General features: G+C 33.7%; 1 protein-coding gene across 2 annotated transcripts in view; it reads right to left on the bottom strand.

Annotated features, from left to right (window-relative positions):
* Positions 1–7,318: 7,318 nt before the first annotated feature.
* Positions 7,319–23,190, bottom strand: part of LOC111031072 (two pore potassium channel protein sup-9-like) — a 65,203-nt gene continuing 49,331 nt past the window's right edge. For both annotated transcript variants that reach the window (XM_022310857.1, XM_022310858.1), the window contains exon 6: positions 7,319–8,601. In XM_022310857.1, the coding sequence (XP_022166549.1) occupies positions 8,092–8,601 (510 nt within the window). In that variant the 3' untranslated portion in view covers positions 7,319–8,091. The remainder of the gene's footprint in view (positions 8,602–23,190) is intronic.

A 23,190-nucleotide genomic window follows, 5' to 3' on the forward strand; every position in this document is an offset into this window, starting at 1 on the left:
GCGTTTAATAAAGGAAACCATACAACTCTAATTTTGCGGGTACGGTCGAAACGGAATATTTAATTTTTGTACCAGGGCCCCATAAAATATATGTCACGAGGACGGCGCATAATTTATTGTTATGTGATGCATTGGTGTACGTTTAGTTGCCTATCGGGAATCTTTTTTAAGAATGGAAAAACCCAATGATAACATTTTACTCAAAAAGATTCAAAAATATTGTAAGCAGTGATAGTATTAATTTGCCACGGTACAGGTTTAGAACTCGATCATGTAAATTAAATAATTCGATTTAAATAAATAGCTAAACAGAAGATGATCAATAATAATCAATTCAGACTTTCAATACACATTAGCTAGATCAAAATTTAACTGTACGTTTCTAAATGTTGAAATAACATCGAAACTTTTCGTTTCAGTACCATGATCCGTAGCTAGTAAATTGTTTCCATCTTGAAAAGGGTGAAAAACTCCCTAAGAATTCTTTAATGACTAATTAAAAGATTTCATTTCTGGCCCTTGTGTCCACAAAAAATTGCGACCTAAGGATTGGAAGAGGACGGTATTAACGAATTCACAGCAAGAAAAAACAGATAAATAAATAAATAATTTTAGAATAAAAAATAAAAATAGGTGTAATTGTTATTATTTTATTTTAGAGTTAATATGTGAAAGGGGTTAAGGTTGGTCAAATAAAATCTGCCATTGGGTGAGAAATTCGTTAATGCGGCACAAACTTCATGGGACCCTGGTATGAAAAAATCGATTTTCGTACCTACAGAAACCATATAAGGAAAACAATGTTGAAATGTACGTTTGGATGCCTATCTAATACCCCTTCGTAATGATTAAGACTTATCTAGTGGAATTTTAAGAAAACCATTTTTTTTATCTAATTAATTAACTGTAACACAATTCAATTCCAATAATTGTCATATTTATGGTTTGAAGGAATTTTTCAAAAATTTTATAAAAACAAATACACTTTTAAAAAAACCTAGCTTAAATTCCCTAAAAAAAAGTAACACACAAAATACAAAGAATATACATACTTATGTATATTGAATTTTATATTTATTTAAATTGGCTTTTAATTTGTCTTTGAATTTTATTAAGCTTTGTCATATTATGTATTAGCATAAAATCAAATTTCCTAAGCCATTTTTATTGCATTTAAATCAACGACCTATTTATAGCTGAATCTGACTTTATTATAACAAATGATTACTACAGCCATGTCTAGCCAGCGAGTATTTTCTTAATATGACCTAATATGTTGTACACAATAATAAAATATGATAATATTGATGGGCTAATATAGGATGGTAACTAGGTATAGGTATAGTTTCGTGAGTTCAATGTAATGTTTTTAATTCATAAAATTGAATTTTTTAAGCGTTTTTTATTTCAATTTTGTGTTGTTTAGTGATTTTGTAATATTTATTTGTTATTTAAAATGAAAACTAAAAGAAAGGGTGGTGCTGAGAAAATCAGAGAGAAAAAGGAGACACTTATATCGTTATAAATATTTAATGCCAACCTATGTTTTTCATTAATTTTGACTCAGTTATAGAGTAATTAAAAAAAGTAATACATTATACTTTGTAGTTCTGTACTTAAGATAAAAACTATTAAACACATTGCATTTTAAGTTGTTTCCTGAGAAAATTTAGGATGGGTATTGGATGCAACCATCATTATTCAAACATTGGTACCAATATTTAAATCATTACATTATGAGATGACGAATTGGCAAAGGTTGGTCAAAATTCCCAGGCTAAATAGTTGCCCAGTGCGCCTCTGGTGTGAACATTTCATTATTTGCAACTTTTTAATAATTTTTGTTTCAGGATAAGAAATGTTGGATTTGAGTATAAAAAATTATAAGAAACCTGCCTTCCAATTAGTTTCAAATGAGATCTTAGAAGGTTTTTTTTTTATGAACTCACAATTTAAAACATTAAAATTCACACTTAAATTGCAAAATGTATATTTTTTGGTATTATGGCCCAAGAATTAAATTAAACAGCACACTAAAATGTCTCCAGATCAACCATACCACTATCCAGACCATAGGAAGTAATCCTAAATAGATAACGAATCGGCTACACATGGTAGACTCACATAGACACCTTATGACCGGAACAGACCTATGCTAAACATGCGAGGAACTTCTCACGTTCAAATATATAATTTTCCACTGAGTAAACGCCATGTAACGTTAAAACCCAACTTTAAATTGCAGAAAATCTTGATGAAGCACTAATTTAGTCCAGTTCTAAAAAACACCAAAAAGTGCTTAAATGCTTATAGAATTAACTGAATTATATGTACAATATAATATATCAAGGGCGAACCCAAGGGGGTGGCTAACGGGCTTTAGCCCCCCCCCCCAAATGGCTAGCCCCAAAACATATTTTATTAGGTTTATTGACAATTGACATTTGACTTTAAATTATTATGAAAAAAAATATCAACTATCGGAGTTTAAACATTAGGTATAACATAATGTCATAATATTATATTATATTTATACCTGTCATTCCGGGCCCCGGGAGAGACCCCTGTTGTTTATTATTATCGTCGCGACGTCGTTAGTTGAAACTGTGTACTGTGTAGGATACCGGGAACGTCTAGATTATATATTTTTATCGATACGATTTAGTTTATCTCAAACCGCTATGCTTCATATTCACAGAGAAATCAATGTTCAAACTTCAGAAGTACTCTCAATAATGGGGAAAAAAGGACCAAGGCGTCTCAACTTTATAAGATTGTAAACAAGCTTTAAGATTTCTGTACATATTTCAAAATAAATACTACCTATTAATATTAAAATTTTGATTTTAGCCCCCCCCCCAAAAAAAAAAAAAAAATTCTGGGTGCGCCCCTGTAATATATTATAACATATATTTAATGTATCGTAATGGTACTACGCATAAACCATTGAAAATCTGAAACCTATTAATGTACTAATAACAATTGCTGTTGCGGCTTTAATAAAATAAAAAATAAAAGTCTCAAAAGACTTCATCAATTAACAATTAATTTACTTTTTCATTTTGTTCATAAATCGCAGGGCCATCTAAAATATTAATCGTTTTGACTATCAAAACTGATAAACTGTTTTATTTTTATGGTTTTGAGCAAGTCAGATATATAGGAAATGTTGTTGAATTACAGATGGCGTTAATAATGTTCCTAATATTTTTAATCAGATACATAAACTAGTAACGATTTCTCATCCTTTATAATTTATATGCGTAGTATGTTTAACGATATGAGTGAAAAAAGTGCTCTTCCACTAGATAATTTAATATATTATACTAAATATATAATATAATGCAATGGTTGATGTAAATATTTTATAACCTAGATAATACTTTTTAACTTCCCTTCTATATGGTACCGTAGACGCTCCCAATTTACTTGTTGAAATTCCATTCAAAGTTCTTACATGCGGTACACGAAACCTAGTCCAGTTTATGTCCCACACCACTCTACGGTTTATGGTTACAATCATCCACTACACAGAATGCTCTTGAATCTAAATATGGCCTAGTTGTTTTGGCTGCGTTCTCTGGCTACTTTTATCATTCGTACACTTTTTGTTATCGTTATCGTTGTATCTCTCTTAAACTTTATTTCTGTTAGTTATATTTAATTGTTATTGGCTACATAGATGTATGATTATTGTTTATTGCTGATTGGCGTAATATAAATAGAAATAATTTCATTCGACACTACGATGCATGCATTCGTAAGTTTGTCCACAATTGGTACGCTCCACGCTGAGTTTGATACACCTCCCCATCTTATCAACAACAGTTTCGGAAAGCAAAAATCAATTTTATTCACTTTGTTGATCTATTGTAAAAATGTAACTAAAACCGAAAATTATTGACATTCTATTTAATATAGGTTATTGACTTTTCAAACGTGTACAGTTTTATTCATATTTCATACTGCAGTTTACAGATACATTGATTTACCACTCTCTCGGCAGTATGTTCAACTTACGACAAAGGTTTACATAATATTTCGTTCTCCATTTAAGCCGATAAATAAAATGAAAAAGAATTTCAGGACATTTTTTCAAAGGCGTCTAAGATAATTTCAAAACGGTTTCGTCATACTGATTCGGGATTTCAATCATTCAAAGTTATGGACTGGTAAACGCACTGTATTTTTATTTAATATATTACTGATCTTCCATTGAAAAAACAAGCATCCTTTAAAGATCAAACAGGAAACACATAACGAGGGCTCGGGACTTTATAGTTTATGCATTTGCATATTTGTTCGGGAAGTAAATAGAATATATCTGATCCGATACATATTTGTGCTGTGGTGTTTGGAGTTAAAGTTTAATGTGCATATTATGTTTGCATATTTTGGATTTTTTTTTTACCAATGCATATTTTTAAGATTTATTGATTTTTATTGCATATTTCAAAATAATTTTTGATTATTTACTCTTAAATCAATTTTTTAGTAAATTAATTTTATCTACACGATTTTGTCGCCAATAATACCGACAAGGCGATAATCAATAGCGTTATGGTAACCTATTTTATTTTTAGCTCTGAGGACAATATTATTTTTATTTAATCTGTCTTATCAGAATTATTTTGTTTGCCAGTATATAGTGATCGACGGACTACGATCGTTATCGTGTGCACGTATCGTTAATCGTTGTCGTGTTCGTATTTGTATTCGTTATTTTTTGTATTTATTAGCACTCGTATTTGTGGCATAATATATTAATATGCCAAAAGAATAAAAAAACACAAATTAGTCGGTCGAGAAGTTTCATTTTGGAATTTGGGGATAATGTATTTTCCGCAGATGGAAGAATTTTATTTTGCAAAATATGTGAAATTAAAGTAGAATCTATCTAGTGTAATACAACATAAACAAACAGTAAGACAAAAGAAAATGATTAAACGGAGGGAAATGTTCAATACAAGAACCAAGCAAATGATTGAACAAACTAATATACAACTAAAATATAATTATAAAATGATTATGTTTTATTACATAATAATTTTAATTACTAGGTAAAGAAGATGCTGAGTGTTAAAAAATCCAATTTTTTTTTATTATATAGTACCTATGTATAGCATATCAATTTTTAGTAATATGTACAAGATATGTTTTTTAACGTCTTTTTTAATTAAAAATAAATGCATATTCAAGCGCATATTTTTATATTTTTTTGGTGCATATGTATGCGCATATATTTAAGATTTTAAGCACTTAAAGTTCCGAGCCCTGCACATAACAAACTGCAATAATTATTATTATAGTTGTCACTTCTTAAACGCTTTTTATACATTATTTTGCGAGTGAAATAAATCATGTGTCTGTTTATATAATACCTTAATGTTGGGTTTCATAAACAATCACTAAGCATTTAATATTTTAATATATTAATATAGCTGCTAATCGTCTAGGGCTCTAGGTACACGATTTATTGATTGGTTACCACGATTGGTTCATTAAATTTAAGAAAATAGTTTAAATATACGAATCATTGTTGTATGTAGCTTTGCATAATAGTATTTAAAAATTAAAACAACAATACTTACGCGTCGATTGATATTGACATATTGTAATTGAAAAAAGAACATTTCATGAAACATAATTGTATTATTATGGTTTGAAACGTAATGTTTTTAACGTAGTTTATGGAAAACCATTGGAAATGCATGTTGTTAGCTGATATATTATGGTAAACTATCTCAAGATGTAATAGTCTGAGATTTTAGAAATATTGACCGTGTAATAAAAAAATACCGAACCCGGACATTTCGCCGCTGGACTATTCGCCAATCGCCGCAGACCGGTTCGCCGCCGGACGTTTCGCTGCCGACCGATTCGCCGCCGGACAATTCGCCGCTACCGATTTTGATAGCAGTTGTGATAAGCTTTTTAATGATAAGAGTGGTTGTTCTCTGGTATAACAGCGGTTACACTGTGACCAACTTTAGGTGGTGTTGCATAGCAAGTCGAGGGATATTTTCGATTTGCGGAGCGGAACGAAGACGCCGAGGAGCGTAGCGACGAGTGCCGCTAACAGGGCATCACTGTAAATTATTTCTTATTGGTGGTGTCACTGCTGGATCTCTGGTATATTCTGGTACGAGTTGTGGTGGTATATTTAACTCGAGAAATGTCGGCGACGAATCGGTCGGCGGCGAAACGTCCGGCGGCGAATAGTCCAGCGGCGAAACGGTCGAGGCGAAATGTCCTAGACCCAAAAAATACATATAAACATGTTTAGTTTTCCTTGACGCACACATTAGTACCTGCAATGCAAGGAAACAATTAATACACAATTATATTAATAATTATCATATTAGAGATAACGCACAAAAATATGGATAAATCATAACTAATCACAGTATTATGAGTCTTTGCTCATCTTGGCGTCGGTCATCGTATTATTTTTTAAATTTTAAACCATGATATATCCTGGAAAATCCAGGTCAATAAAATATAATATTTCCATTATCTGCAAAATTACCTAAGACTTTAAGTCAACCGTCGCAAAAAAGGTAGGTACTATAAAATATGTATTATTATAAATTATAACACAATAATACTTCCAATTCCACACAATACGTTGTCATCCTTATTTTTAAAGGAAATAATCTTTGTGATGGATTTTCCCTGTTCTCCCCACCGGACCACAAGTACTTGGCACCTTTTGATTAGTGATTGCCGAACCTTAGATTTTCTAAAGGAAAATTACCTATGTAGAAACTAATAACAAGGCAAACATTTTTGTTTCATTTGTGTTTTAGGTTTTTATTTAAAAACAATAGATTTTAGCTAATATATTATAATAAAATAATGTAAAAATGTATGTACAACATTTGAATACGAGCTATGTATTATAGTTATATACATCAATTTCAAAATTAATGTTTAAAACGTTTAGTTATAAGTAAACAAAATAATGTAACTAAATTTATTTTATCATTAATATTATTATTTATTGTTTAATATTCGAATGTCAATGGTAATTGTATTAAAAAAATTCAAAGATATAAAAAAAATGAATAACAAAATTGAAAAACGAGACCAAAATTTGAAGGAATATAATTATATATGATCGCTCTGACGTGTAAAGCAAAAAATGTACAATATTTAAATAAAAAAAAAAAATTGAAATTATAATTATAATAATACACATAATATTATATACTATATCATATACATATTATTATATAATTAATTTGATTTCGGAATCGTTCGTAGTATATTATTCAAAGACGAAAAACTATTATAATATTATTTTAACATTTTTGATTAATACGTTTACGCTAACGTGTATTATAGGTATAACATAAAAAAAAAATACAAAAAAAATTAGAAAGAATATTAAAAATAACTCAAAAGGACCAACAAAAGAATTGTCGATACGAAATTGAGTCGCGTTTTCTATTGTATTTGTATGTACATAATTACGTTTTTTTTTTTATTCTTTAATAATATTTGATTTAAATGTTTAATATAATATTATATCATCATAATATTTTAATGTTCCTAATAAAATTTGTTTCGTTCTTCACGGCTGCGGTGTGACGCAGCCATGGCCCCTTTGTGCTTCAGCAGCTCCGCATTCGACCGGCCGTTGATTACGATTTTCGCATCGTTTTTTAGTTTCTCAATCGCAGGTTTCGACGACCACGTGGCTGCTACGGTTTTTTAATATCGGTTTTTTCCGTACGAAATCGTACACGACACTGCAAGAGAACATCGATGAGTCGCAAACCGTTGCAGATCGACCGCCAGTGTACCAACTTAACATATATTTTAATATTTTATGATACCATACGACGGCAACGACGACAAAAATATTATACAATTGTATGACGCGTTTTTCGATCGCGTTCGAATCGTTGTCATCGTCACGTCTACCGGAGCGACCGGGAACCGCTATCGTTACCGCGGTATCGGCGGTCGGTACGCGGTATATGGGTATATACGGTGGGCGCACTGCACCAGCTATGCGAACGGCGTGTACGGATGACCGACGCGGTCGCAGTCGCCACCGCTGCCTCCGCCACTGGCGAACATACGTCAAATGGACGACCTGTGTTCGTTCTGTAGTTGCTGCTGCTGTTGCTGCTGTTGCTGTTGCTGTTGCTGTTGCGTTTGTACGACGCGCTGCCGGATGCTGTACGGATCGGCCGACGTCGACGCCGTTTCACGGCCGTCGTAGAACGTCTCCAGCTGTATGTCGTGCGGTTCACAACCGTCGTCGTCTTCGTCGTCGTCGTCGTCGCCGCTGCACCCGTCGTCGCCGTCGTCACGGTCGCCGCCGCTGCCGACGCCGACGCCTCGTCCGGTCCCGACTCCGTAGACGGAGCCCGATGCGTACGGCGGCGAATCACCCGAACGGTACCCGTCGTTCCGGCTCCTCGACCGCGTGCAAGTGCAAGTGCACACGGACGCGTTGTCTGCGGGCGAGGACGATCCCCTGCCCCGACCCGACCCACCCACGGCCGCCGCGCTGCCCATCGGCAGGCTGGACACGGACCCGTGCGAGGTGATCACGTCCCCTTCCAGCCGGACTGCTCCTTGGGCGGCCTGAAACACGCGGCAGTGAAAAATATTACTATTGTGCCGAGGAAGTGAAATGGTTTATAATATTATATTTGCTGGGTTTACACGAGACGTGAGTTGCGAGGGTGTACCGCGCCACAATTGCGCTCATCTCACGCGTGGTCGTCGACAGACGTTTTTGTTTTTTCTAAGGAGGGGGCCAGAGGTAATTTAAAATGAACAATCGACATGGTAGATAATATGTTCGGGCAAAGAGCGAAGTGAAAATTGAAAATTCTAGGGGAGGGAGAACCCTCCCGTGGGAACGCCAGGAAATTCTCACGATTGAAAATCAAACATGTTTGAGTCTAAAGTGTGTGGTTAACTCTCGTGGTTCACGCCGCCCGTGTAAACCTTAAGATTTATATTGTAGTTTTTGCATATTTCAATATTTTTCTATATTACAATATTGTGTTCTCAATTTACGGCAAACCAAGCTAATATCTATTAAACAGCGTGTCCACGAAAACTGGGCACACTCTATAACTCAGTTACGTACATAAATCAGTAGTCAGTATTCTATACATATTTTACAATTCTGTCTGCGGGAGATTAATGATCCAACAGTCTATTTTCGAGCAGTCCCGCAAACAGAATTCAAAAACATGTATATGGCACTGAGTAATTTGCAGAGTAATTAAATTATAGAGTGTATTCTGTTTTCGCAAAAACCGTTCGCAACGACAAGTTTCAAAATCGAAGGTTTAAAATGCTTATTTTTCATACTTTCCCAATTTTAGAAAAAAGTCTACATTTTTATTTTTGTGCAACAAATGTAAATGTAAATTAATTTTTTAATGTTTCTAAAAGAATTGTTTATCAATTAAAATCCAAAAAAAATGTTGTTATTAATATTGTACAAATGTTTAAAATGTATTTTTGTTAACACTTTATATTTAGGTGCCTATTAATGCCGATGATACTTTTTTCGTTCAATAGGTAACATCACAAACCGGTCACCTGCTGTTCCCTACGCACCAGAACTTTCTTTTTAATTTTCAATTTATTTAATATTAGTTGACCCCGTGAACTTCATTGCTCGTTGAAAATGCCAACTCTGTATATTGATTCAAACTTTGGGCTTTACTATTTAGTATTCGGTGCAATTAAGTTCAAAATTTTCATCGACCATTTAGAATCTCAAAATAGCCCTTGAGACTCGCATCAATTTAAACGGTAATGTCGTTACGGTTTATGTTACATTAAAAAGCTTATCACGAAATCTTATCAGTTATCATACACGTTATGCGTGTAGTGCATACATTTTTTTAGTTCGATTTCGTTTAAAATAGTTTAGAAACCTTTCTCGGGGTGCCCAAAGCTCGACACAAAAGTCTCATGGAGATCGGATCAATAGTGTGGGAAAGCATAAATGACAGACCAACAAACATACATTCGCTTTTATGTAATATTATATAGAAGACAATATTTAATAAAGTAATATATAACTAACAATGCAACGATGTTCATAAACGACATAAACAATAATATTACGTATAATATATACTATGTACATTTCTTTTGGAATTTCGTAAATTTTTTTTGCAAGATATTCTTTATGTTTGCATACTTCAGAGTTTTGTTTTGCGTACCTATTTCAGTTCCTAAAAATATTTCCAAGCCCTATAGTTATTATCATGAACGATGCTAGTGCAACTGTTTAAAAAATAAACGACTTCGGATCGCAAAAAACCTACTGCGGGTTGTACGTCATGGATTTCGCCAATGATGGCGAAATACAATCATAGATTAATACAATATTATTTTCAGGTCGACAAGATGGTCACATTTCACTTGGAAATGTTTTATCGTAGCCAAATATCCTTCAAATATTATATAGGTATAAATGTGGCCTGACTTGGATTCTTGAAAGCTTTTCACATATTATGCTATCCGCAGCGTTAAGTATCGTTTCGTTTTAACGATTTTGGATAAATTCGTAAGCTTTACGTAATCCCCGAGTACCTACGAAAGATCAAAAATGTGATTGCCCGCAGAAGTCCCTGATAACAATGGCAGGATTTTTTCACCTTTGCTGGAGAAATATCATTCAAATCCGTCAAGAGAATAAAACACAAATATAAGGATTACGGTTTTCATTTCATTTTCCGTGCGAAAAAAAGCAACCGCTGTAGCCACTCTCCTTAAATCATTTTTTCAGCCAACATTATCGCGTCTACGTTTAACGCATTGCTCCGAAGACGTCTGCTGGGTGAGCTCCGGTTGGATTTGCGCCCACGTCAGCGAGGCAGTGACGTCACATCAGCAATGCCCATTCGGCGGGCTCGGGTTAGGTTAATTTTTTTTCACGCTTTCTATCGACATCGCAAAAACGTACTGTGTCAATATTATCACATTATGACGAAAAAAATAATTTCCATTGCTCACGTACTGTGCAATCACCCGGAGTGACCACCCCCTCTGCTCCGACCGTCCCTCAGACCACTCCCTAAATACGTCATTGCGCCTACCCCCGGAACGGCCGTATACACGCATCGACGACCTGAATTATTTAAACACTTATTATGTAATAATCCGATTCGCGTTTGCAGCACGAGAATTTCATTCCGCGTATAGATATAGGTATAGTTATTAACGGGATAATATGATATATATATATATTTTTCGAAACATCTCGACCTGACCGGGTCGCCAGGTGTACTGCTTTTGTATACAGAAAGGGGGGGGGGAGGAGGAGGAGTTGCGTAATCCACGGTTCGTCGATTACGACGCGCACGCCAAAGTCGACGCACAACTTCGCGCGCCGAGCCATCGCGCTAATTAAATGTCACGCGTGACGTTCACGTGAATACAACACACACACGCATACACACGTCACACATTTTTATATTACACAGGGTGTTTGTACATCACCGTATTTTCGTATTATAATGTACGCACGTCGTAAGATCGGCGCACGCGGCGTATGAAACGATGATGGATGTGAATTTCGATAAACTAAAAACAACGCGTCGCCTTAATTCGGGTGGACCGCAATGCGATCGTATCAGATAAACGATTGTGTCAATTCGGAAGACCAAAAGGAAAAAAAATCGATTCACAAAACGACTCGCTGTAAAATATGACCGTGATATTACACTATAGGCCATCATAATAACCGTTCGGTTCATTCTCGATTATTTGGAATATATATTTTTTCAAATTGATAAATAATAAACTTCCATACCGCGTCGGAGGAAGACCGTTTTTGTATCACAATATATCCATATAACTACGCAATATTTAATATTGTCCGTGCGTGTATTAACTCTTTGTCTTGGACGGGGCAAAATATAGGCAAAATAGGTACATCGGAGTGTAGAATTTATTTTTGAAATATTGAAATGACTTAACATTAGGTCTAATTTGCACATTATAATCATTAATAATAATAATACCCGTATGGTTTAGTCTATTATAATATGTTATAAAATAGGTATTCATAGAAATTATTAGATTTGTAACCACCTATTGATGACTTTAAAGAGTTGATGATATTCAAAAGCATTACGGACTGAGCCATAGCTGAGTTGTATTATACATTAGGCTTATAGTTTTTCAATGATCTAAAGTTTTAAATTTTGATTATTTCAAAATATTTTTTACAGATTTTGATCGATTTTCGGGACACTTACAAATGTACATATTTTAAAACTAATTAGATAAAAATATGAAAGTACATTTTTTTCGTTCGCGTTTCTATATCGTACAATTATCATATCGATATTAAATTAATAATATGATACCTCTATCGAAATGTTTGGAAATCATATTATAATTATAGAAAGTTATATTGTGGTTTTAATTCAGTGCTTCTGGTGCGCGATAAAACAATCGAAATATTGTTGTTCTCTTGTCACCTGGATAATCTACGATATCCGTGTACATTTTAGGTCTGATAATATATTTTACCATAAAAAAGTTCACTATATATACTGTGTAACAGTCGAATTATCAACTTCTACCCAGTCACACGTTCACAGATAATATAGTCATGCAAGTCGTAATAGTGTCGTCATAGTATTAAAGCGTCTCTATACAGTATAATATGCATGTACAACGAGCCAAACGTGACGAGTCATAATAATCTGGTGAATATAATATTATCGTTATGTACACACACACACGATGATAATAATAATAATAATAATAATAATAATAATAATAATATTATATTGTATAGTCGTATATACGCGTTATTATTATTATGATATAATTACTCAATTGTTATTATTTTATGATATTATTAATCCTATCGGACGTTTGTCGAACACCGCAGTAAGACTTTGTCGGGTTTCACGAATTTATTATTATTTATCGTCCCCCGCGAACCGCTGCTTAAAACGGTTTCTACAGAGCAGTAAAATATTTTATTGGTAGGTACCTACATCCCTCCCCCCCCTATATAAAATTGCGGTCCCCTGTACTAAACGTGCTTTTGCGGGGCTCTATAAAATATAATTTAATATATAATAAGTATTCCTATAAAAAATTAAAAAAATTAAAATTTCAACGGGGCCCCTGTACTCCAGGTCTGAGTGTCTGACCGCCCTCCCACTTGTGGAGCCTCTGGCGGTACCTCTAATTTTAATTCATTTGTTCTTATCGCGTATCGCGTATGGCTCTTATATAATATACGATATGTGTATATATGGAACATTATCGTTTCGGGATTCTTTGAGGAGTACCCAACATCATAATACGCAATATTGATATTTTGGTAGGTATGAAATAATAATAATAATAATATGATATTAAATATGTATACTCTCCACCGTACAAGCATGGTTCACCTCCCCCCCACCCCCTCTGACTATCGTTCGTTCACGCACCGTTTTTCTATTTCTTATATCCTCAACGTTATTATGTACACACGCGCCTCGTGCCCACGCGCGCCACACAGGCAATTTATTTTCTTCCGTCGATACTATATGCGTATAACATAATATAATAATAAATATTTTACAATATTATACAGTAATATAGTACAATGTAAAACGCCACAGCGCCAATGAGAAATTGCTTAAATCGCCGGGGTGCCCGGATTTTCGTTCGATTGAACAACAACAACGACGACAACATACTCTCCCCTCCCCACCATTCAAAACGAAGGCCTCCCCTTACCCCTATCGACATCCCTGAACTATATAACATTCGTGTGTACTTATATATACTACATTATACATAATAATATAACGTTGATATGATGTATAGCCGTGAAAAGCGTGCACAACGGTGCGTGTTGCGTATAATGACGTATGATATAATAATATGGTCCGTTATTAGGACAATATAAGTATTTATGACTGTAAACATCCTTAAATTCGGTATTATAAAACCTTCCATTAAATAAATGGAAATTTCCCATTGTTGATTTAAAAAGAAGGGATCGAGTAATAATCGCCCGAGTTGGAGCAAGACACACGAATTTAATCCGCTCGTCTTCCTCATCGCCGAAGGACCGGCCTCTGCAACATGTGACGCGCAATCAGGGAAAACCTTACGATCAATCACCGTGTGCAGACCAAATGTCCAAAATACACCGAAGCACGAAAAATCTTTAACCAGCCCAACTTTACTCCGACACGCACTCCGACCAAAGGCAACGCAGGAGTAGCATGCTATTATTAATTTTTATCCATAATGTAGTGAACTCGACAGTCAAAAATTGTAAATTATTGTAAATATAAAATAACGATATTTTGTTTTAATCATAACAATATAATATACATTCAAAAGTAAGCTAATAACCGTCGCGTTTGAAGCCTCGGCAGCTGATAATATTGCATCAAATCTTTAATTGCAATGGTTAATTATTCTTGCGCTAATATAAAAACGATGTATTTAAGTTCCGATGATTATACAAATGAGATGACCAAGTTTGCCTACACCGATCGCTTTTCTGCGACTATGTTGGAATACGCCCATAGAATGGATCAGGTGTAATAATAACACAACCCCGCTCGTTACTGCAACCACTATGGCTACTATTATAATGAAACAATTTTAGATTTAAACTTTTAAGACAAACAAAATTAGTCAATACGATTATATTAATTGTTTAAGGTTCCGAAACGAACCGCATACAGTGTAATATGTTATTTTTTCTACGATTATTTAATAATATAACATTTATATATAATATGATATAATATTCTGTAATGTAATTTTTTACATTGTTGAGAATAAATATCAAATTTCAATTTATTTAAGACAATCGTATAAGTTTGTATCAATAACCTGTCATCATATATTATAAATAATCGATCTAAATTCTAATTTCATCACAATTAATATAATTTTTTTATATATATACAATACCCAAATATCCATGTAGGTCTTATATCATTTTCCACCGTTCAGGAACATAATATTACCGTAATTTTTTTTGCCCGGTTGGAACTCACATGTACAATTTTTTCCACTGTGTAGTAGCTAACAAAGGTTTTTACCTGCTATGCCTCGTGTAAGAACTTATAGAGTCGCCTAACTATATAGTTTTGAGTTAATTTCACAAATACCGATGCAGTGAAGCGAAGAGGGTCGTAGGAGATGTACTCCAATTACCTACGACCTACCATACCATTACCATAATTATAAATTGACACTTCGATACATTTTATCGTTATACCCATTGACCTATATATAGGTAATCGATGATCGATGTCGAATATATTATGTCTGCATGACAATAAGTTTGGGAAAATTATAACTGTAATGTAATTTTTTATATTTTTTGATTGTTGACTATTATACTGAACGAATTTAAACAAATAACAATTTTTACTTTGAAAGCAATTCCACATAATTGGATTTTATTATTAATATTGGAAACAGAAATTCGATTAGCTTTTAAAAAATAAACAAATATATTATGTGCAGCAACTCGTAGAGTGTACTCCCCCCCTCTCGTAAAAAAAATCGTTATATTTTCGTAATACGACCAAAGTGTACGAGAAATGGTAGACAATTTTTCGAAAACTTAATCTGTCAAAAAATGAATTATACCGACGCCGCCACAATAAACTCGAATTGCCTCCGAAAACTTCCCGGGGGCAATTCTAGAAAAATAAATCCAACCTACCAAGATTTAAGAGGCGACTCGGGTATACCAGATTCTTTTGATTTAGCAAAAATAATCTTTATGGACACATTTTTCTTTTTCGGCACTGAGCCGCAAAGACAATATTTATTTTGTCGAACCGTGGTATAGACGGTGTGCGCCCGACGAATATTTCTGACGTCTCGTTTCGGCAAAGATCTATAGCGAAAATCATCTCTTTTCGCGTCTACCTCTGCATAATATTATATTATACTATGTTCACAGTGAGAGCATTATAGGTTTTATTTATTTTTGGAGTTCGCTTGCATGTGATGTCGTTAAAAAAGTTTGTGGTTGAACATGTGATCATACCGCTATAGTATATAGAGAGCGAAGCGATTAGAGTATACGCAGGATTTTAGTTCGTTTAGGGTTTTCACAGGGGTTAGTCTCAAATTGTTTCTTTGCGTTTATAATGCATTTTAACACCTGCAGGTCATCTACAATGTAGCGCAATGTTCTTCTCATATCAATTAGCAAAAAAAAAAAAAACCACTGAAACTGTGATTATCGATGTCATTGGCATTAAAACTGACTGACAATCAATGTGCTCTGCAGCGTGTATTGATTGGGGCGGTAAATAAGGTAATCTATTTTTTTTTTTTTTTTTAAAGGAACGCATTTCAGGGGATGTTGGGAGGGGTTAGAACCCTACCCCTGCGTACGCCACTACCGGAAAGAGAGAGAGAGAGCGTCTATTGTAATATGTACGCATAATAAAATGTTACAATATGTATGCCACCCCCGCCCGCGATGCAGAAGTTTATAATCATATATTATTACTCACCCTATCTCCGAGACGCAGCGCATCACGATGTTGCGTACATATAATCAACATTATATCATACACAATATTCGTACACGTTTATACGCATATTATCATATGTGTGTGTGTGTGTACCTAAATCGTACAATACAATATATAATAATATTACGAGCGTGTGAGGCGGTGCCGCCGCGAGCGTGTTTGTTTCGAGGACGAGTTTGTTTTTTTTTGCCCTTAAGGAGATGATATCGCGATGTTCGAGGCACGAATAATATGTGTGTACGTATATTATAGTGGTGGTAGTGGTGGTGGTGGTGGTAGAGTGGAATAATAATAATATTATATGTATAATGTATATGATTATAACATGAGTGTATTATAATACGGTTAAAACGTATATATCATTATATGTATATTAGGTATAATAATATACAGTGTGATCCATCATTATCAAACGGCCGCATTCGTGTTCAGAGTAAATGTTCGTATTTTTGTACAGTAATATTATGCGGTTTGAAGTATATTTATAACGCCTTACACAAATAGTTATTTTTTATTTTTTTAAGCTTTTAAAGCCGTGACGAATGGCGATCAGTAATCCGCGCAAATGTCGAGTTGTCCAGTTACTAGCTGACCGGCCAAACGTCGAATGGTTTTATAAATTATAAAAAAATGTTTTCAATATCCAATGTTTAAAAATATTATTCCGTGTCTCATATTAGGAATTAAAAATACAGGTTGTAATAAAAAAAAAAAAACCAACTAAAAATAAATCAGAGTTAGTCTATGAGTAGGTACGTCGCATCACCGGAAAAAAGTTAAATTGTTCGCTTTTTGTAGACTGATTATTTAGATTTATATAATATTTGAATATTATTGCTTTTCTCAGGTATCCCGGTTAAAAATTGAACTGTCATATTTTGTTTGTTCCATAGCATATTATTATGCACAAATAAATTGTTCGAATGAGTATTTATAGTTCGACATTTACGTATTATCGGTTATTCATTACTAACATGGTATCTGTTTTTATATAATTTAAAGTAACGCTCTTTTTCCAATGCCTCACTCCTCCCAACTATATTGTAACCCGCCTATATTGGTTTTGTGAAAATGTATTGTTAAACTCTTCAAACTCTATGAAAACATTTGTTTGCCACGCAAGGAACACTATAGAAACTTAGTGTAGCCAGATAAATCCCGCGAATGGCTGGCGGACCAGCGAACAGGGTGTTGTGGAACTGATGTGTTATATATTCCGCTTGTAAGGGTATATACGGTATAATAAATGGGACCGGAGGGCCATAAAAATGCCAAAAATACATAAAACACGATAATGTCGCTAACCATCCTGTATATAAACAATAATCCGGTCACGTGGCGGCAGAATCACCCGCAGCGATTTTCGCGAGTGCACTAGACTACGACGACTACGACGACGACGACGACGACAATAATATATATTTTACAACGACAATATATTATAACACACATATACACGCAAACGCATACATACACACGTACATATACATATATATATATATATACTGAACGTATATTATAAATTAGGGTCCTGCAAGTACGACATGTCTACAGAGTGATTATTTTGTCGCGAACCGGGAGCAATACATTATAACAATATATCTATTAAGAGTTACAACTTTACAAGGAATTATTATTTATCTATTTTTCTACACGCGTTCGAAAAAACAGATTGTTCTTACATTGTCCAATGGTTATCGCTTATATCGGGGTGTTTTGATTGAAAATAGTAATACACACGATTACGTAGGTACTCGTATTTTCTGCGGCTTGACGATAAACGCGAGGATCGTCCTGTATATTATTTTCATGCGTGTGTGCGTCACTCGGAGATGATTTGTGTCCGTGTGCCGGACCGCGAAGGGTCGCGAGTTTCGTTAAAAACAGGGTTTGACGAGGAAATCTCGTCGCGAGCTGCGCCACCGCGGCTAGGGGCTTACGTCGTCGGAGCTTCTGTTTTTGTCCTCTGCCGATTAATACGACTCGGACCCGTCAAAATCACGTCTCGAAACGACGACGCTTTTGTCCACGCCCTCTCCCCCCCCGCAGAGTGATGTACATATAATACGCGTACGCCACGTGTATATGTATACAATATTATTACGTGAACACAGTACATTACACGAAACCGCGCACAGCTGCAAGTCTGTCGTGTGTTATGTATAAGGACGGATCGAATGCTAAAGTAGCATTGTGCGACGAGTGTAATTCTACATCGTTGTATACAGTATATTATGTTTTAAATGAATATTCGGCTCAGACTTGGGTAAAATGCTTTTAAAAACGCGTTTTAAACAAATAGCTAGGTACTTTATAATCGAAAACTTGTGAAGAATAGTATTCAGAATAAAATATTTACAATTATACTACCTATATAAAAGTATTCCAAACACTTTTAAAATATTTTTTGTTTTAGGTACTTATATAGTCAAACGATACTTATTGTCTTACGCAGGGAAATATTGATAAATAATGTCTTGAGTGTACACCATATTTTTTTAAAGTGTATATCAAAAAAAAATGTTCTCACTTCATAATTTATAGATACTATAGGGTCCCGAGATTTTTAGGACAATTTTAAATTATAGCCACTTAATAAATATATTGTGTTACCTATACGTTTAAATACAGATTCTATAAAACCACAATCATAAAGTGATGTTGCACTTCTGATTTCTGAATTTACTAGCTGATAATACTGATCACATATTTTGAGGAATAAATTAGTGAACAACACTTTTGATATAATTATTATTTATTATATTAAATAATAATATGATATAATATATGAAATTTGGCACGAGTGCTGAATATCAGTGATGCGTAGTTATGAATCAATAATTTCTCATAAAAACTGTTTTTATCTATTTAAAGTGGTGACACTGGTTTGAGGTAGGTTTTGATCCGTTTACATTTTTGAGAGTTACATGGCTTGAATTTTAGGTAGTGCAACATCTGGTCTTATAATTGGTAATTATCTGTATTATAAATTTATAACTGTGATATATTATAATCGATAACATAACAATATACATCATACATTTTATAAATTATACATCAAAAAGAATAAATGTTTTTTAATGCTGTATAATAATAGTATTATTTTAAATAAACTATTCGAACAACTTTCGTAAGTATTCGGAATACAGCATTAAATACTTTCGGGAAACAGTATTCTAAAAGTATTCGGAATACTGCCAAGTCAGAGATTCGTTATACGTATATACATTAGGTGGGTATATCTTACGATATCGCTACCGCGCCAAAGACGATATTATTTCAGACGGAGAAGAAATTTACTGGCAATTTGTCGATACGCAACAACAAAGACTGGCACTGTCAGAAGGATTCAGAGTGCGATTTGGCGTCGTACTATTATACATCCATCTCTGGCCCACTAGCTCATCTTTTATTTATTAGGAAATTTGTTACATTAATTGTTTTGTTTTGAACGCCGACGTAAAATAAATCTCGACTGTCACGTAAGATTACTTGATCTGCGGCAACAATAGTGTATAATCAATAATGATTACCAACAGATATTGTCACGAACATCAATAACTACGCAATCTAACAATAAAATATCTGTTGAATAAAATGTAGCTTAAAAAAATTTCTAAAATTAAGAATTGAAAATTAATGTTTACGCACACTGTTGTCGATAAGGATTCTCGTCCTCCAAAAATAATAAACATGTGGCTTATAGATCATCGACAACATCAATTGACGTACAAACGCGTTTTAGTGATTAAATTTATGATCGATGACTATGGAAAAAATAATTATTATTACATGTTGTGATTTCAATTAAAATTGTTTGTTTGCTAAATAAAGTAAATTATTTTTTGCATCTCGTTATAAAATATTTGTTTTTGTATTTCCAATAGTATGATGACGTTGATGATTTTTAAAATCATTTAACACGTGGATTAAATGTTAAAGTAGTGAATATTTTTAATATTTTTATTTTTATGTTTCACATATTTAAACAAAAACTATATATGATGTCAAATTTCAATGCATAAACCGCCTGGAAAATGTATTAAGAATTTATTACACAAAGGGCCACAAAATTTAAAATAATACGTTTCCGTTGACATGGAGCCATTTGATTTAAGGCTATCAAACTATTGGTAGTGAGTGAAAAATGTTTTTTTAAATTCATATATGTTTTGCGTCTTCACTAGAACATTGTTTGCCAAAATGGCTTATTGCCAGAAAAAAATTCACTTGCCAAAATGTCATAGAACTATGATTATTAGTTAATTTCTAGGAATACCCGCCGAAAAATGTCAAACTAAGCTCTCGTAGACAACTATACTTCGAAAAACATTTACTTTCATTTACGTGGATAGGTGGATGTTTTATAATTTTAGATCATCACAGGTTATTTTGCAATCACTGTTTATACTTCTCCCAATCAATGTTATATATTACCTTAAATTTAAGTTCGATCATTTGACTACTCTCATAGTGTAACTCAAAATATTCCAACTAGCAGAGAAATTTTAATTGAATGCACTTTTAGTCACGTTATATCGAAGTTGGAAATAATAAGCACTTGACAAATAGTTTGTTTTATTTTCATTTATCTATATTATCGTCTTATTATCGGGACCGAATTAGTCTGCACTTTGCGATAAGCGTTTTGTCTGTAATATTACTTAATACAATAATACTTATAAGTTATAACGGTATAGTGTATATAATGAGTACTCTAAAACTCCCATACAGGACATATACATTGAATGAAAATTTGACATTAACGGTATTTTAAACATCATATTTTAGTAGTTTTCCACTAATTTTTTAAAGTAAATCGCGATAATCCGCTGAAAATGAACCAAACAGTAGAATTTATAGCAAACCCTTTTTGAACAAAATGTATTTTGAGATGAATCAGAAAATAATATTACTATAGAAAAACTTATCTACACTTTGAAGGTCTGTAATATAATATTATGGACTATAATATTTTGTGTTATACGCTGGACTACCCAAATCTCCGATGAAAATCACTTTTGTAACTCAACGATTGATTTCAAAATGTAATCACATCTACGATTTACCCCGGTATAGCTGTCCTGTGTCTATGTATCATTATAATATGTGAATGATGCCCTTTATTTTTTCTTCATATGTAATTCGAAGATTTGAATTAGACTTCCTGAAAAATTCGAGTTAGTCAAATCAAAGCGGTTCGTTTTTTACGTCCCCCTCCTTGACTTTGAGTTATCGCAAGACAGACTGTATTACTTATTAAAATGAACAACTCGACACTGTCGTATTTTACGACGTCATGTCGTCATCTCTCTCACGTCCGCTTTATTATTGCCATATCCACAGCTCGTTATCGTGCTTATAGGGCGGGATGTCTGACAATGAGAGTAATATACCCATACATCTGGTTAAGTCTGGCGATCGTCACTCATCTAGTAGTTTTTGACAATACGCATTCCCAGTGCTTCGTCATATCGTGTGTCTATACTATTAAAGTGAATGTAATATGCATATACGTCATACCTGTATAATATGTATATTGTATAAAATGTACAGTAAATGCACACTTGAAATAGAGCGACTCCGTCGTGATATTATAAAATTGCTTGCCTATACATATAATGAGTTCGAAGTTGTTTTTTTTTCTTTTATTTAGCCTGTGCAATATGAAAGCTTCGATATTAATCAACTTTGGTTTTGTATAATATTGTAGTATTACGTTATACATAATGACTCTAGCGTGTACTATAATATTGTACTCGCGAATTGTATATAATCTATAGGCAGCCATCTACTATATTAGTACAGCATAACAAAATATATTATAGCTATAATCCACGGCAGACCATAGTCCACATTGTCGCTCAGTTGCTTTTGTGAATTAGACATTGTCATAGTAGTGGTACGTACCTACTTTAATATAATATAAGACACGTATAGATAAAATCATATCGGTGACAATAACTTATTTGCGGCGTTTGACGTCGACGTGCAGTATTATATTACATTATTATTATTATCATTATTAGTATTATAATTACGTGGGAGTAAGCGTGGTAGACCATCGTGAATAATATAATATGTATATACAATCTCAACAAAGTCATAATATAATGGTACCTATATGTATTCCGTGTACCCATGACCGTTACGTAATATTGTTGTTATTATTATTATCATCATATTATATATTGTGTATTGCGAAGTTGTCGTACTGCAAAAGAGCGTGTCTTTCTCAATGGAGTTGAGAAATCGATTTTTCATTTCATTATGCTAATCGCATAAATGAACCTCCCTAATATTATATTATAATAATATACACATGACAGTTACGTGAACAACCTCTGCAGAGTAGCACGTTTATCGTATCGCACTCCTCGTATGTATAGTTTCCAATAGCTTAATAGCATAATATGTACAACTGTAATACTAAATGGCGTGATCTGTTGATACTAATAGGTACCTATTATTTTGTCTACTCCTTGTTTCGCTTCTACTTTATTTATCACATTTTTATACTTAAATCAACGGGTGACACGCCCACCGACTTTAAATGTCGTAACTCGTAAGGACAAACTACTAATAAATTCGTCAGAAAAAAAAATAATAATTATAAACACAGTGTTAGAATCTCCAATACTGGTTCCACCGACACAGTAGATAA

Source organism: Myzus persicae, unplaced genomic scaffold (assembly GCF_001856785.1).
Source record: "Myzus persicae strain clone G006 unplaced genomic scaffold, MPER_G0061.0, whole genome shotgun sequence".
NCBI lineage: Eukaryota > Metazoa > Arthropoda > Insecta > Hemiptera > Aphididae > Myzus > Myzus persicae.